This window comes from Alosa alosa, chromosome 16 (assembly GCF_017589495.1).
Source record: "Alosa alosa isolate M-15738 ecotype Scorff River chromosome 16, AALO_Geno_1.1, whole genome shotgun sequence".
In the NCBI taxonomy this organism is placed as follows: Eukaryota; Metazoa; Chordata; class Actinopteri; order Clupeiformes; family Clupeidae; genus Alosa; species Alosa alosa.
The window spans coordinates 18,382,125-18,400,919 of record NC_063204.1 but is presented as its reverse complement, the minus strand read 5'-3'; the positions used below and the strand labels follow the sequence as shown (position 1 = coordinate 18,400,919).

Sequence of the window (18,795 nt, the reverse complement as noted above, 5' to 3'; positions counted from 1 at the left end):
GCTAAATGGTGTGAGTGGGTCCTGTAAACATAGAACAAAGGCCGTAATATGAGACCATGGACTTTGTCCTGGGTTTGTGGCTTTGAGCCTTGGACATTTGTAAAGTGCAATGTTAGGGCCACAAGCTTATGTAATAAATGGTCAGAGCAAGGGCTGTGCCAATTTAAAAAAATATATATATATTTTTTTTACTTTAAAGAATTAGGATAACATCTGATGCCATGCCAACCTTCACCACCTTTCTCTCGATCCCATTCCACTCTGCCCTGAAGGAAGACGGATACCATTTTCTATCTCAGAAATGAATTAAGCTACTTCAGCCAGTTAACCCGATTTTAATTTGAAATTTCAACAGCCATGAATCAATTAACATAATTAAATAACTTTTAACACACAACACAGTTATTTCATAATTTCATTACACTCACTCGTTTAGACTGTAAGTGATCATGGCAGTTTAACACTAAATGAGTGTGATTATGGGGATGCCCTGCATTACTTGTAAAGCTGAAGATGGACTATGCAGTAAAGCAACCGAGAAGCCGATAAAGACTAGCTCAAATATCAGCCCACCATAGAAGTAGGTCCTGACCATGTGTCAATCAAAACCAGAATGAAACTGAGAGTTCATCTCTGTAGCCCTGTCTCTTCTGTAACACTGAAAATCCACAGGTGCATTTCCTTGAAGGCATGTTCAATGTTTTCCGTCCATGAGAAGCAACACCGGAGAAATGGCAACACACAACTGAAGTTGCCTTCTGCAATCAACTACTCCTACATGGAATAAAAATATGGTCAACATGTAAATTCAACATATTTTCATCCATTTGTCATACATTAACATAAAGTCATACTCTGTGGCTGCATTACGTATGTGTCTACACATTTCATTTGGATTAAATCTATTTTGGTCACATGTAGCAGAATGAGCTGTGATTTTATGAGTGAGAATTCCTGTTAATGTTCATAATTTCCCCTGTAACTGCCAGTTATTCTCTAAATCATGTTAATGTTAAAAATGCGTGTATGTAAACTGACTCACTCATTTTCCTACACATAGGCGTGCCACAGTGCTCTGCTACACCACAAATCAGTGCTACACACACAACTGAAGTGCAGTATAAAGCTGATCCCAGCCTTCGCTAACTCTCCCATCTCTTGTCTCACTATGGAGGTTTTGCACTGGCCTATCATCCCTCCCAGCAGCCACCTGGTCATGTTAGTGAATGCAGCCTACAGATGAATGGCCCATTATTACATGGCCATATGCCTCACGGGAGCATCTTCTAGCCAACCAACTCCTACACAAAGCCCACGGATGTGACTGTGTGCCTGCATCATGCTAGTCCAAGTCCTCTCATCTTCAAAGTGCACAGGGTGCCATGAGAGTGCACACATTTCAGTTCTTTGAAGCTCCACTGTCATGTGTGCATTTAAAAAAATCTATATGATCGCACACTAAGCTCATTTGCATTTGTATAGGTGTCTGGCTGACCTATGAGCCTCATACCCACAAAGAGACTATGACCAGTCCCCTTTTGCATTAGAATGCACACACACACGCACACACATACATATATGTATGGAAGTATGTGTGTGCTTGTGCGCACATATTTATAAGCACACACACATCTATCTGCCTCCACAGGCAAATATGCATACCCATGGTTATGTGTTGGCAAAAAAATGATCACAATCAATTTCTCTTTCCATCCCAAATGAATAATTCCCTCTCTGATAAACACAATCTTCTGCCACCACCAATTGTGTTTTATTTTTTAAACATGAACGAAACGTGACAAGCAGATGTTTAAGGTTGTGGTCTAAAATGTGCCATTAATGAATGTCACATTAAATACTAGAAATGTACCTGGATCTGAAAATTTCTGTACTTCACCCAATTACTCTGCTTTTCTCACAAAGACAACAAAGAACACCCATATTAATATTCGAAAGGCTCAATATTTTCCTGAGGTAATAAACTAAATATGTTGTGCGGCTAAATTAAATGGTTCCAACTTATTACAGAGCTGACTTGTTAGAGAAAGCTAGGTAAGTGGTCTGGTAGGTCTGGCTGTTTCATTGTTCACGCTAATTTCTTACATGAAAGGGTAGTCCCAGTCTTTCTACTCATTGTTGTGAAACTGTGCCACTGCCAAACTGCCAAATCACCTCCTCGACACAACTGTTAATATATGCTGATTGTGGTGCGAATGCATGCTGGCAGAGTTCACAGAGTCCAAGGGAAAGCACTCATATGGCAGGTCTTCCCACTGAAACACAGACCACTGGAATGACTCAAAACAACAGGAATCTTAAAAACTCGACTCTGTCAAACACTGCAATGTAAACAAGAAGAACAACTCTGACAAAGGTGGAGCATTACTTCTGCTTCGGAATGTTTCAAACACAAACATACAACTCTTCATACCGAATGGCCGAAATGTTCATTTGCTACTCGCATTTCGACATGATCTCATCTCCTATGCTGAAGCGCAGCGAACATCTGTTTATATTTTGGAGAGAACAGGGGATGACATAAATGACAACACTGACATCAGCCCATTCAGCGGAGACCAGGAGGCCTGAGAACGTGCAGCCACAGCTCTCATTCACACAAGGCCCTTTATTTTAAGAAGCAGACGTGGGGGTGGGGGGGAGAAGGGAGTGAGTGAGGGAGGGGGGGTCGAGAAAGAGCCACAAAAAGGAAGAAAAATCTCAAAAAGCTCTTTACTCTCCCACCTCCAACAAGGCTCAGTCAGTGGCTGGCTGGCAGGCAGCCAGCTGGATGCCAAAAAGGGTTTTTCCTTCTCTGCCGCTCCCCCTCATTCAGATGCTAACTCTAACACAATTCTATTTATAGCCGCTGGCACGACACCAACCACAACTCAAACCACATAACCACGGTGCATGGAGGGGGGAGGAATAGGATCATAATTCTAATCATTATAATGATACACAAAAGAGAGGCAGCTGAGAAGGAAAAACAATAAGACGAAACAAGTTTGGGAAATCTGGGAGCCTGGCTGCTCTCTGCCTGTGCTGGCACATGATCTGAAGACGAGAGGGAATCTGAGGTCAGCCGGGCTCTGGGAGGCTAAAGCAATAAGGTGTGCTGCGGCAAAGGAGAGAAAAAAAGAAACACGAAAAGAAAAATCGCTCTCTCTTGCCATCAAAAAGGTGAACATGACGTGGATCCCGAGAGACCTCATTTCACCTCCAACAGTGATTTCACATGAGACGGTGAGGCATTTCTTAAAGTGGGTCACGACCACCCCAGACACATTCTGTAGGCACGTACATTTTGTGGCTTAATGTATGTGACATTGGAAGAGTCTCTCCTCCTCCGCAGCAACTAACTGAGACAGTCAAGCAAGGTGAAGGCCTACACCACACACCACCACGCACACACACACACACACACACACACAGCCCTGACATTTTAAAGTATTTTCCATCAATTGGCTAAATGTACCTATGCTGGCATTCTGCTAGGCTAAATCAGGACTTAAAATGTAGGTGGTGTGGTGTGCCATCACCATAATATAGCCTCCAATGTTGGCCATGTCCATCTCCTGTTAGAGAACAAAAGTTGTAAACACTAAAGATGCAAAGATTGATCAGCCATGAGCAGAGTGGCTGATCAGTCTCGCATATTCGATTCTGTGACAGTTAAATTGACATACTCGTGCCGTATGATGGTTTGTGAAGCGCACACAGTGGCATCGACAGTAATGCCCCCTTGTTAATTCACCTTGTTAATTATTATTAATATACTTAAAATATTGTAATTTTGTGCATGACTGCAACTTGTGAGTCCAACCCACAGAGTTCAAATACAATAATAAAGAGCAGATTTTCTTTTGACAGAAAATGAAGATGTCTATGAGTTGTGTTTTCGGCAATTTAAGATAGTTTTCCCATGCAGATCTTGGTTGTAGTTGTTCAGGCCTCATTTCTAAGCATGTGGTCACCTCTGACATTTCCATAACAAAAGAATGCCCTTTCTGACATTCTCCCTCTGTCAATGTCTACATCTACTATGGATGACCACCTCCCTGAGCACACAGCCCCAAATGACTAGAATATTTTCACTACAATTCCATCTGGAATGTTTATTGCTTCCAATATAGCCGAGTCGCAATATAGCAACAATATAGCAATATATTGTTGATGACCACAGCGATAAACTCTTCATTTATCTACTCTACAACTTCTTAAGAGCCAAGAAGTCACTGCCATATTGTTGATGGTGACGAGACAATTATATAAACAGATCCTTGTCAAAGTCCATTTAAAGTTAAATTCACATTCATTTTCTGTGAATACATGGAGAGAGGACACAGGTTCAAAAACAGGGAGACATTCATCATGAAAATGAATGATGAAATGAAAATGCATGGAAATTATTCTCTCATAGTAATCCTAATTGTGTAATCCTAATAAACATGTGTACATCAAAACTAGGGTGCATTCTGAAAATCCTGAAAAATAATAAACAATGGCAACCATAGGTGGGCTGAAGAATCAATTAATATTCGACTACATTAGAGACTCCCAATCTGATATAGCACTTAATGTTATGTTGCAGCAACCATGTCTCTGAACAGAGCAGGCAGTTCTAATTGTGCCTCACACATCTGCTTTTCCTTCATAACATCAATTTGCATGCACACCCCTAGCAGGCAGCAAGGTTTATTACATGGAGTTTTTTTGGTGTGATAAAGCACTTTCCAAGCAGCTGGGAAACTGACTAATGATAAGCCGTCTTCAAATCTATCAAAAACATGTCAAGGCTTCTGAGAGAATGACCCTTCTGGGATTTGCTAATACTAACTCGGTTATGCCATTAATTGTTGAAGACAGAGGGTCTGTCGCTTTTGCCCTGAATTTCAAGGCAAAGTGGATCAGAGCAGAAACTGGCGTGGTCAAAAGGAGGGCCCGGTGACGGACTGCGACAGCTGGGGATCGAGACAGAGACGGAGAGGTCACCAGAGGGGCCTGGGAGTCACGATTAAACACTGCATACCTCCATCTGGAGACGGGAGAATGAGGAAACGAGACAAGCATCTGCCACATCTCCATCTCAAAACCCCCCAAGTCCGACCAGAAGGAAGGCCGCATAAATAATGGGCTCGGCACAGACGTAAGGGGCATGGCCAGTCTGCAACCTGCTCAAAGGTCTGTCTCTTTCAGGAGGCAACCTGGACCACGGGTCTGATATTGAATGTCCCAAAAGGGACTCACACTGTTGTATTGAATTAGGATTTTAACATTTTAATCTCAACATGTAGCAATATCTGTGTGCAAAAAAGAAGAATATCACCCTTTCAACCACCTAGCCTCTGTAATATATGCAAAATTTATATTTTACTCCACAATCTAACTAACCCATTCATATTTGAACACTACAAATATGGGTAAATATGCATACCCATGTACCATGCAGAGCAAAATAAATATACTAATGGGCTTGAGACTATATTTATAAACTAACAAGAGTTACTCAGTATAAAACAATATCTTCATATTTAATAATGAGCTTTTTAATGTCATAGGTTCTTATTTATCATCAATTAATCAATCAATATATTTTCAATACTAATCCTTAGCAATGGTCCTGTATGCCACCTCAACCCCACTACAAATCTATGTTTACAGCTGTTTCATTTGGCTTCTAATTCTTTGCAACAGTGGTACATTTGTTCCCTCTCGCAAGGAAAAAAACATGTGGATCACAGGCAGATTGGTGTCAATACCCTAAAAGTGTCCACCGGCCCTCCCACCTACACCCTGCCCCCCCCTGCCGCCCACAGCATGAGGCCAGGGCTCAACAAACAGACCTTTGCTGCCTGACATATCTCCGCACAGACGGAGGGACACAAAAGCAAAAGGGGGCCTCCACAGGGGCAGGGCCTGCCTCACCAGACAGGGGCCCCAGCCTCACAGACAAATGGCCCCCAAAGGGAGACACAGCGCTCTCAGTTCCTGCCCAACCCCCAAGCTCTGCCTCTCTCTCTCTCTCTCTCTCTCTCTCTGTCTCTCTCCCTCTCTAATATGCTGTTGTAACTGACGTAGACAAGGTCAACGAGAGGAACACAGGGGAATCAGACTGATTTGGTGTCACATACAGTAAAGTGGACACAATCTCAGGCAAGAAAATAGACACAATCCCATTGCTCACGTTTCTGACATTGTTAAAAACACCAATGGCAACACACCTAAACAGCCCCCCAACACCACGTTGTAGCCTACTGTAAATAATGGCAGATTGCCTTTGACCCTTACTCAACATTTGTGGTAGAAAATGTAGGCCTAACAAAAAACTAAATGATACGAAATGATTTATCCATCGTGGAATGTGTTCATGTATGATTCCATGCCTGTGTCTGTACCACTGTGGCATGTTGGGGTTTTAATTAGCGGTGTAACACTGCATGAAAGTAGCTTCCCGCTACAACTGTAAAACATAACACAAGAATGTGTCACACATTAGCCATCTGCTGAGGGAAAAGTTCCTCATGAGCTTTACACATGCTCAACTAATCCCATCCCTCCACGTATTCATAAGGGCTTTGAGTGCTGTGTGTGATGTACGATACAGCCTACGCAAGATAAGGCCTGCTGAATATCATTGTTTATGTACCACATTCCACCCATGAAGCTTTGCCCTGATAAGCGCTATCGGCAGAGGTAAACAAACGCGAGGACGAGAACAGTGTGCCTTCTGAACAGCACGCGACCAAGCGGGAATGTTCACAATTATTCAGCGCACTTCAAACGCCGCGGTCGCACTCCACACAATAACTGGAGCTAAGCACACAAGAAATGAATCAAGGAAGCAACCGAGCGAGCGACTGATCCATTTCTCATCACTTAGAGATTCACAGAGAACTTGAAACCAAAGATTGTGAGCTTTTCATGACTTTATGATCTGACTGATAAAATGGTTTTAGAAACGTAACAATTGACTTTAATAACAACCCACTGAGAAGAAGCAAGTATAATTTGTCAGTCATACTTTTCTTGAAAAAGTGATCTATACCCAAATCAATTTGGATACTGAATAGTTCCCATGTAAAACTTTAATAAATACTCGACATATTGCCAGGCGAGAATTGTACAATCAGTAACAAGAGACCCATGAAAAATGGATAGCTCTCATCCCTCAAGCAGTCATGTGAAGAAACATTTATCTTTCAATACTGCCTATTATTGCAAATGTACAAATGTGCAAATGTACACTCATTAGGCCTGACAATACACCATAGAAGTAGTTTGGAAACCAACCCGAGGCCAACCACGCCGACAAAATTTGAGTTCAGGAAATTCGGTCAAGAGTCACTCCATTGTCCAGTAGGGCTGCACGATTTGGGGAAAATATCTAATTGCAATTGTTCTGACAGATATTATTGCGATATGATTTTTGAATGTCAATGAATTGATTCAGTTCAATATTTGTGCTACCCCTGGTTGGTGAGCACACCTGGTGCACAAGAAACACAGCACCCCCGACAGACTATGAAGCTCACCAATCAGAATTTCTGTGCCCCTCACACACTACTTGTTTTTTTAATCAGGGCAGCAGTTTTCAGATTACATTATGTGCTTATATAATTGCAAAGGGGTTCTCCACTGTTGTAGAAAGAAATGGCTGATCTTTAATGCAATATCTACACTGTCCATTATCAGCAACCATTCCTCCAATGTTGCAAAGGCACATTCTGTTTACTAATCTGAGAACCCTTGCAACTATGTAAGCACATAATGTACTCTGAAAACTGCTCCCCTTAGTAAAAAACAATGCAAATGATCTCAGCTGGTATTCTGTCTATAACGGAGTGGAATGGGAAAGTGTCTCCAAACTTTTGACTGGTAGTGTACATCAAGCCATTCCTATAAATGTACATATTCCCATCTTCCCCATATGCCATTTTAGTCCTATGAAAATGACCAAAAACTACACTTCACTTTATCCTTAATATCCTCATGCACATTTATTGTGGAGATATTGAATATTGGCACAACATTAATAAAGTATTGCATTTGCAGACAACATGCTGATTGATGTCATGTGTGGGTACAAAAACACAAAGTTGACAAAACCCTCAGTATCACTCGTTTTGCACTTTGTTCCAAATCTAGGACCTTAAAATGAATGGGCATGCAGTACAAACTTTGAATAATCCAGTCATAATAAGTACATGTTTGTCTTCCATCCTACAAAGTTTTTAGCCTGGGTGCCAGCCAAACTTAGCCCCGCCCACAACATTTGAGGTCGGGAAGTTCGATCTGGCATTGCTCCGTTGTGGTAGCCTAGAAATCTAGACGCACCCTAGCGGCAGCAAATTAAATTTGCTGCCAGGGCTAGTCTAGCAACTCTCCGTTGGCTTGTGAGCTCGAAAAATTAAACTTCTATCAGGCCAATCAAATCGTGTATAGAGTCGTTAGGCGGGCTTAACATAATGATTGATGGCAGAGTTGCAACGATTTGGCTTGAATTCCCTGCTACTTGAAAACAAATAAGATAATGTTGCTGTTGGCGAACAGTGTGACACGAGTTAAGCTTTTATTAAGTTGGCAAAAGTTTGAATTAGCCAACTAGCTCCGCTGGTGGGAAACGCATGGGACTCATAGCGCTGTCCTATTGCGTGCAGAGAGAATTTGAAAGACAACTGATTATCCCGCCCCTCGGAATGAGCACTGCGAACGGTGAGTGCCCAGACCCTACATTTTAATGTGGGTCTGGCTCGTCAGGCTACCGTTGTGGAGCAACTATGCTCGAACCTAAACTGTTCGGACCAATCAAATTGGGCTTTACGATGATGGACAGGTGAGCAACAGCGCCTCATCTATCACGTCATCTGAGCACGCTTAGGTTGATTTAGTTTGCAACAAAAACACTGTGGCTAGAAGGAGACAGATGGCTTCTAAGACCCTATATGGAAAAATGCATATTATTTCAATGAGATTTTATCACTGAAAACTATTATTTCTGAAAACTTTGGCCAAAGTTGAGATGTGGGAAAACTCATGGTTTCACTTTCATCAAGGGAAAACCGCGTGTTGCATTGTGACATGTTGTTCCCTCGTTCGTTTGAAATCTCTAATTGACCACCTGTTCGAGGATTTGCGACAGCCTTTCCCAGCTGTTTATAACATATTTGTAGCATATCGGTTCAAGTTTTCAAGTTCAAGTTTATTTATATAGCACATTATCATACAAAATGTCATTCAAGGTGTTTAAAAGAAACAAAAATAAAAATAAAAGATTAACAGCAATAATAATAGTAATTAATACAATAAAATAGATCAAGGGGGAAATAAGACTGAATGAATAGGAGGTAAAATAGAAATAAATAAATAAATAAATAAATAAATAAATAAATAAATAAAAAAAAAAAAAACCCTAAAAACTAATCAATAAATGCAGAATGAAAAAGTTCAGTTTTTGGTTTCGGTGTTCAACAGAATTCTGTTTAAAAACGGAGGGAAAATATCATTTTTTTCCTAATAGCCTACCCTGCTACGTATCTCTTAGATTTCGCTAACGGGTGTTGTAGGAGATATTGACGGCACAATAACTTTTACAAAAGACCGGAAAACAATGTTAGGTATTTGTGAAGAAGAAGGATGATTTGTGTGTTCCTACATGTCACGGTAAGCTATTTCGCTGCTCTGATTGGTTAGGTCTATCCAATTGAATGCAGAGTAGAGGTCTGCACTCCCGCGGTAGACCTGCGGGTCCCGACGCAAAAGAGTGCGGCGCGGGACAACTTTTGAAAGCTTTTTGCGGGAGCGGGCGGGTTGAGAGCGGTTCGTTCGCGGGTGCGGGACAAACGATGATTCACTGCACTCCCGCAAATTAAATATGTGCGTAAAATTTAATATGGAAATGATTAAAGTAGTGTTCATAACTATAGTTCAGCTGGATGTTCTGTTAGGCAGCATTAAAAAACGGGGTTTAAGCATAACTGACGGATAGCAGGCCTATAGCCTATAGGCCCTATATTGTCGTTTACGTGGGTTCAATTTGTTCCTACTGCTCATTGTCAAAACTCGAAATCGAAAGCATGACAGAGGAAGAGGGCACCAGACTAGGCCTACTTCAGTTGTTCAGTTGTCTACATTCAGAACCAAGAAACTGACATCTGGAGTCTCTCAGGTGTGTGTGCTCCTTTCGTGAGACAGAAAGAAAAACTGAATAGGCTATGCCTCCTGCATGCGGGCTTTAGCGGGCAGGAGCGGGACATCATGTTACAGATGCGGCCGGGAGCGGGACTAAAAATGACACATTAATGCGGGAGCGGGCGGGAGTGGGACAGAATATTGCGGGAGTGGACGGGATGAAAAATCAGTCCCGCGCAGACCTCTAGTGCAGAGGCATTCCTCCCCTGTATCGGTTCAAACACGCCCCATAATTGCGTCCCAATGGAGCAGTATCAGACTCGTATTCTGACTAGAATTTGAGTATGACAACGTCAGGCTACAAAGTTTGAGCAGGCTAGGAATAATACTTTAAGATATTATTACCCAAACATGGCCTGGCTCCAAGATAAGGCAGTTTTGAGTGTATTTATATATAAAAAAAAAAAGTGAAACCATGTATGAAAACATTGGATTTAACAAAACAAAACAAAAAGTCTTATTTCTGGGACCTAAACATTGTAGACAAACTCTTGAGATGGTACAGCAACCATTTCCCTGGATTCTGTCTGATTGGACACAGAATGACCCAACTACTCTACCATTTTAAAGTCAATTGATGTTTTCCCAATAAGAATTTCTTCTTTGAGCTCACTCACTTATTCTATTTATAAAGTTTAAACAAGCACCAAGCACATGTGTTTGCTTTCTAGAGCAAACCACAATTTGGAATGTTTGGACATTACTTTGGAATGTGACCGTTTTGATCTCCACTTATCATATTAGCTCATATGTTAGATGTGGGTTTCAGGGATCTGCAACAAGTTAGGATGGAAGCCAAAGAGTAAATGACAGATTAATGGATTCCACATTGGTCCACATTCAGGACTGAAGTCAATTACGGTCAATGAGCAGCTCCAATGAATACACTACTTCCTGTGTTTGCCTAGCATTTCACGATATAGTGCAAACCCTGAGCAGCATGAGATGACAAACACAAAAGGGGAAAACTGAAAAGCAAACAGGGCATCATCTACTGATATATCTTTTTACATCAGAGGGAATGATGTCATTCATCATTGAGATAGTAAGCAGTTAATGATTCAGTGGAAATGCATGGATTCCAGTTTCTTCTAGTAGCAGCAACTGGAATCCATCCATTTCCACTGAATTATTTTTGGAATCTGATCCCTCATCATACCTGTTCATTCTTACTCAATGCTCGACTTAGCGTGACTAAATTCAAGATGGCTGCAAACGCTAAACTTCGTGAAGATACTGTCTGTATAAATCGTCTTGTAAGTAAACTACCAGTGCTTTTTCAAAGTTCTCAATGTCTCGTTTTAAATGTCAGGGCCCTCGGAAGTCTACCAATGAAGTGTGGAGATACATTGAGCCTCGTAAATGGTGTAAAACAGTGATTTATTTGCATGGCTAGCCCGATGCCGAAGCACCACTATTGAAAAAGCTGTTGGTAGCATCTGCTATCTAGCGCCAGATTTTGGAGTGCAGGGGACAAGCCGAGATGGGCTATGAGACATACGTTCACACTCGGCATCATGTTTCAATACACTTTAGGTCAATATCACACCGGAATTCTCCTTTAAGAATTTTTCACATTAGCCCTTTTTTTACTGTCACATGATGCCCATGTATCCATTCCCAGGCCAAAATGAAGCCTTTTCATTCATATGGGCATATACAGCATATTTTAGCTAGTGTATCTATGAAGAATCCATAGCTCCATACAGCTATTTCACTTGTTTTAGATGTCACTCATCTCTGGACCATGCAATTGATCTGATCAGTGCTGTGAGAACAGACTGCTTGTGAAACTCGTAAGTCATAAGATGCAAAGATGGCTCAATGAGGGTTCAGTTTGTGTTGGCACTATCCAACAAATACACATTTTGAGAAATTCTGTGATATTCTGTGTTGAAGACAATTGTCTTGCTCAGCACAGAGTATCATGGATCACTGCTGTACTGTGATACCACTGTTATTGTAGGTAACATATCATGACAGCATTGTATGTAAGCTTCCCTGTGTTCCCACCCTGCACAAACTGTGCAAGAGCATGCAAGTTTAAAAGCTCTGGCCCAGGCTCAGGAGAAAACAAATTCCATTTACATTATTCATTCAGCTTTTATTTCTAAGCTGATTAGATTACCAGCAACGACATTTTTAGGTAGGTAGCTATGCCTATTTACTTAGTTAACGGATATGAAGGAGTAGAGATATATGGATATTGATAAACAACAATCTTGCACTGAGTACTTGTGCCTTCTTCCATCTTGCACTTAGCACTGAGATATGTGTACATTGCAGCAAAACTAGAGTAACAAGGAGACATAAGTGTGCGCATCTGTGTTTTTGGACTATACTCCAAGAACCCTGAGGCTTCTCTGACCCACCATGCGATGAGCACTGGCCAGACCTTACACATCAACTTCTCTGACAACCTACCAACCAACAAGTGCCCGTTTAAAAGTCGGATTGTGTGGCCCCTTGCATTCAAATCCCAGCCACCAAAACTACTGCACATACGTTCAGTGCTTCGGAACTCATTCAAAACTTTGCAACTTAAACATGTAAACAGGGTTCTTAAAATTGGTTGACACAATACAAAACCAGGTAAACTGTTAACCAAAGCCATGCAGGAGTAATTTAATCGGTCCTTCATTCCTGTATGGATGGAGGAATGGCCGCCCTAATAATTGAGAATTAGGACAAAACCATAAGATACATTAAAAACTACTATACTAACCGAACATTTTCCATTCATCTAATCACCAGTCCACCATTTAACATCTAAGGCACCGTGTATTCAAAATGTAGCCATCATGGTCATACATTGCGAAACACTGATTATAGAAACAGGATAAGGACTTGTCATCTATAATAGGCCTTCTGTCAATCTGTCTGTCAAACAGTCTTCTGTCAATCAGAGAACATTTGTGAGAAACATATACTTACATTTATTAGACTCAGGCCTAAAATTTTAACATAACTCCAACCTCTAATCAAAATAGGAAACCAAATATGGACTTTTGAAATGTGCTAATAAATAGCAATACAGTATCACATCTCCAATGTTAATAAAACTGACACAATGAAGTAGCCTACATTCCATATGATTACATCTTTGCACAGTCATCAAAGCTGTTGTTTTACATACTACACAAAGGCCAATATGTTTGATCCAGTCAGGTCAGGAATAATAGCACTAGTGTTCCTACCAGCAGCAATCAAATAGAAAGGCAATCAAATGAAGAAACATACAACGACAGTCATTTTAAATCAAAGAAACAACTTTCATCCTATATAGGCTATTGCCATTCTCAAGGAGGACTTGCTGTGTGATATCACTATGGGCTTTTCAAGAGACCCCAATCAGGTTTTGGAGGAAAGAGCTTGCTTTTCCTTGATTTCCCTGTCCAAAGACAGTACCACACACACACAAAATTTGTAACACTGAAGCAACTCTGTCATGAATTTTCAGACACTGCATCTTTGATCCCAGGCCGGGAAAAAATAGACACTGTCTCTTTAAATTCCTGTTCTTGCCAGAGGCAACCCATCCCCCATCTCCCACAGTGGTACCCCTCTCCATGCTCCCTTCCCTTCCCCAATGCAGCCCATGCAGCACAGCATTTAGCTGAAACACAATGCAAATAAACATATGCATGCCATTGTAGCATTATATATATGATTAAATGCCTATGGAGGTTCTAACTGTGTTGAGGTACTCTAAAAAGGTGGCTGATTCTGCACAGAGAGCAATCAATCCTTACTGCTCCTCCCCTCCCCCACTTCCACTACATCATGTGGCCAAACCTTTGAAAATCCAGCCCTGTGCACACGCACACACACACACACATACATAGGCACAGGCACAGGCACGCACACACACACGCACACTTAACACAATGCAACTGATTTAGTCCTTGCTGGATGACACCAATGCAACATAGCATTCCAAACCCAGATCCAATCTCGCACACATTCACACATAGCCATTCATACACATATTAATATGCAACACATTCATGGATCGTCTGGCATGGTCAGTCCACAATCACACACACACACACACACGGAGAATAAGGAAGGAATAAGGAAGAAGCAGCCCTCGCATTGCCTGATGCCATGCAGTCAAAAGGAATTTGGGGACAAACCCAGTCTACACTCTCTCTCATACCTGCTAACAGAGCCTTAAGAAAAATAACTGACACAGCTAAGAAGCATAGCTCAGCAATCAGAAAGCAAGACAAAGCAGACCAGGGCATAGGAATCTTTTGTTTCCGAGTCTGTGTTCAGAAAGACAAACCACCCTCGTCTGCCTTTTACAACCCTGGCTGTTGGAGGCCACAGAGGATGGAATGCACTCACTGAAGACCATTACACAATACAGACGGCAGCCAAAACATCAACGTTTATGGGCCCCCTCACAGCATTGCAAAAGCATTTACAATTCTGGCATCAATGATCTGAGTATTGGGGAGGGTGGCGTATTGGGAGCAGTTTTGTTTCATTGCTAGTGCAGCCACCACAATTGAAAGCCTGTTCAGTACAAGTCAAATTCTTAATTCTACAAAGTGCCATGACACAAATGTAACTGAGCAAGCAAGGCCATATCCATTATGATTATGAGGTGATGGGTGACCTAGACTGAAACCAGTGGCAATGAAGAAAAGAGATATATTCTTTGAAGACTATTTTGTTAGCTTGAATGTAAGACAAGGACATGTCTATAATCTAAAAATCTGTTCAGCATATAAGCAGCCAAATTATTGTTTGAGTTAATTTTAAAAGGCAAACAATTAAATGCTGATCTAATGAATGGAATACAAAAAAGTGGAAAAAATTGGGAATTTTGGGAAGGACAACCCAAATGTACCTTCAAAATGCAAATACTGCTACACACAACAACGTTGTCAACGTACAAAGTAACATGGGATACAATCATCTGACAGAAACAGGTCCATGTGCTAGCCTACAATAATATTATCTAATAAAAGACTCAGATCATCTAGCATAGGATTGGTTGTTTTCGGACATTTTCATTCTCTTTGGCACTTTCTACAGAAGTCAGACGTTGTATTATTATAAAATGCTTAAACTAAGAAACATATGAGCACATAATCAGGTGGTTTTACGTGATTCTCATAATGAAAACTCGCATTCAAGCGAAAAAGTAGTAGCCTAACATTCTTTTAAAACGATTTTTACTAATCCCGGGAAACACTATGCTTATTGTGACACAGTTCATAAAGTTATTGTCCAATCAATGTTATAAAATGAAAAAGACAACAGTTGAGCCTAAATGCATTTGTCCTGAATTTCCCTTTGGTGGCAACAGTGCAAATATCGTGAGGTTCCGCATCGAAAGGAAACCTTCGAAAGGAAAGCTTCCCCCAACTGAACACATAATGTGACATTATACCATCAGCAGTGTTGTCTGCCCTGTAAGACAGCATCCTTGCGTTAACACAAATTTATCAAAACCCAGCGCTGAGAACCTGGGCAAAGTGAACACATACACAAAAGAACCATTTCTACACCCCCACCCCCTATGTACCCCTCCCCCCAAAGTCGTCAAAACAAGGAGGGAACTGCACAACAAAAGGGTCGGGGTGGACAAATAGCCTAAATGTAAATCTTTCGATAGTTGATTTTTTTGTGCGACTGTTGTAAATATTACTTTTGAAACAAAAACAAAAAACTACATCCAACGTGCAAATCAGTTGCCATTTACTTGGCCAAACCTGATTACAAATACTTGCATTGGACAGATAGGCCCATGTCTAATTGAATACAGCCAATAATTAAATTGAAACCACAAATATCACACATTTCCTTGCACTGTAGCGGGATGGTGTGAATCTTCACTCGCCTGACTATTCAGATTTCACAGCAATATCATTTACAGCTAATTAAAATGTGCAATGCATGCAAATGCGAAAAACAGACGTAACCACAATGAAAATCAACCAGGCCAACAATACTATCAAAACCTGAAACCACAATACATTTCTGTAACAGGCCACATGACCAGCACCGTAAAAGACAATCGCTGGTCATATTTCAGCTAGCCTACTAGGCACTAGGGGTTGGGGAGAGGTGCTTGGATAAAATGCACGATCAAATCAGCCAGATCACTCCTTGCAGCTCATAACATGTAAAATATCCACTTATCCAAAGAAGTGCTCCTGGGTGTATGGAGAAACTGCCAACGTCTTAATTTTGCATTGAAATGGGCTGAAGCATGCTATATTAGTAAAGCAGCAAAGTGGTTTTATTTGCCATCTTATTAATGTTGTCTGGTAGCCTACTGATCTGAATCACCATGCAGCCGATGTAAATCTCAATTTAAAGTCATTCGTGTTTTGCTTAACAAATGATCTGGATATATTCAACTGAAATGGTTGGCTTTCAGATCAATGATCTGTCTGCGATTAGTTAGGCAACGATTAATCAAATAGCTCAATTTAAACATTTGACACTAGTCCAAAGAAGTGTATCTGCGCCTTCCTTAAGTGTGAAGCCTACACACACATGCACTGGATAATGAAGTCTATTACTTTAGAGTATTATTTTTAAAAGGGTAGTATAGGTAAATGTACTTCCTTGGGCAGTCGCTGTAACTAATAAACGCATAAATTGTGGTCTTACCTGCACAAAAAGTTCCCAGAAGTGCAAAAGTCACCCAGGAGGCAAACATATTCCTTTAATGAAAAAGAGTGGCGCCGGATTTTCCACTTTGTAATCTCGTTTCCTTCGCGAACATTTAAAAAAGATGATCGGTTCAACACTACGAGCCAAATGACCCACGGCCTTCGATGTCCACCGCACCGAGAGTTTGCCTTGCTTTTGTGCGTACAGCCCCCGATGCAACAAAATTGCACGGGCTATAACAACTTTAGAACGTACACAAATCCATCTGGAAAAGATCGATCTATTCCATCTACGACGAACAAAATAAAAACAAACCAATTTTACTATGTATCGGTTAGTCGTTATTCGTTGTGCGCATTCACCTTTTCCTCTGAAACCGAGAATGGCTAGGGACAGGGTCGGATTTTGACATACAAGAAACTGAACTGAGTCCAAAATGGCTTCTGAGAGGAGAGTAAGCACAGCCAGTAGGAAAACCCGGATGTTTAAATACAAAGAAAGGAATGCAATCAAAGTAGCCAGGGGTTGGAGAAGTGCAGCAATGCTTGCACGGGTAGAATGATCGGACGAGTAGTGAAGATATTAGGCTACAATATACAGACTTGCACCCAACTACGTCAGAATTAAAGGGCACTTCTCATAATGACGACAAGAATACTATCAGAAAACCGAAGATCCCTTAATATCTCTCATATAAACACGAATGAATTCCTTATAGTAGCCTGTAATAAACACATTATATAATTTGGGTCAGTGTAATGCTTTGTAGTGCTATGTTCTATTTGCAGAATTCACATGAAAAAATATAAAAATAGGCTTAAAAATCCGTTATCCATAGGACGGCACAGTAAATGGATTATTGTTGCTTATTTTGATTTTCAATTGAGCACAGTTATGGTTTTCTGTTCAGAAGTTAAAAATTGAAATGATGCGTCAATTTTCTAATTTTCCTTTTTTGCGCTTGTGGTTGGACTGAACCACGAGCACCGGGGGGAGAACACCATCTAGCATCTCTACCATCAGCCTCTACCATCTAGGAAGAGAGCGCCGCCTGAAGTTGTTTGTGATTTTGACTCATTACTTTAGAGATTAATAACTAACACTTTTTGGGAGAAGGCACGTTAAACATAACTTTCAGCCTATGTTGAACATATCTACAGTAGGCTATATTTGAATACCATTGCCATGCCATAGCAAATAATTCCCCATTACCCCATTACTACGTTGCCATCGACGTAATTTTTGCTTATTTAACGCTTTACGCTAGACTAGGTTTCATTAGGCTAAACGAAGACACAACAGTGAGCCTAATTTATCAGTTTATCCATGTATTAATTTCAACAGCAAATAGCCTATTGGCCTGTAGGCTACTACGGCTCAAGTCCATTGGTAATGCTCATGTAGGTCTTCAAAGCCTCCCAGAACATGAGTAGGCTAGAACACATAGGCCTACTCATAAGTGTCAGGAAGCAGCAATGTCACCCTCTGCATCTGAAGTTCTGATCTCGAGCTGACATTATCAATCGCTTGGCACCTTGATGCATGCTGAACTGTGTTTGATAGCCCTCCATCTCTACATCCGCTGATAAAATGTGAACACCAACACCGCGCGCTAATATGTATCAGGTCCCCCACGCGTGGTTCAGCCCAACAAAAACAGTAAAAAAAAAAGTCAAAACTTCAATATTAACTGAATATTACTTTTGTTTCCAATCCAGTTTCTGTTTTCTTTATTTTGCGTGACTAATGACACATTTGGAAAATAGCAGCAATTATCTATTTGCTGACCAGTTAAAAAATGTGAAAATTGGGTTATTGAACACATTTTTTATTTGGATCAGATTACATTACATTACATTACATTACGTTTAGCAGACACTTCTTGACCAAAATGACTTACTTATGTCAGCTATATTACCAGGGATCACATTGTCCCCGGAGCAACTTGGGGTTGAGTGCCTTGCTCAAGGG

The 18,795-nt window shown here is 40.9% G+C and overlaps 1 protein-coding gene across 1 annotated transcript in view; it reads right to left on the bottom strand.

The window, feature by feature from the left end:
- Nucleotides 1–17,382, bottom strand: part of acvr2ba (activin A receptor type 2Ba) — a 39,784-nt gene extending 22,402 nt beyond the window's left edge. The window contains exon 1 of the mRNA XM_048266244.1: nucleotides 16,822–17,382. Coding sequence (XP_048122201.1) covers nucleotides 16,822–16,870 — 49 coding nt within the window. The 5' untranslated portion in view covers nucleotides 16,871–17,382. The remainder of the gene's footprint in view (nucleotides 1–16,821) is intronic.
- Between the last annotated feature and the right edge of the window lie 1,413 nt (nucleotides 17,383–18,795).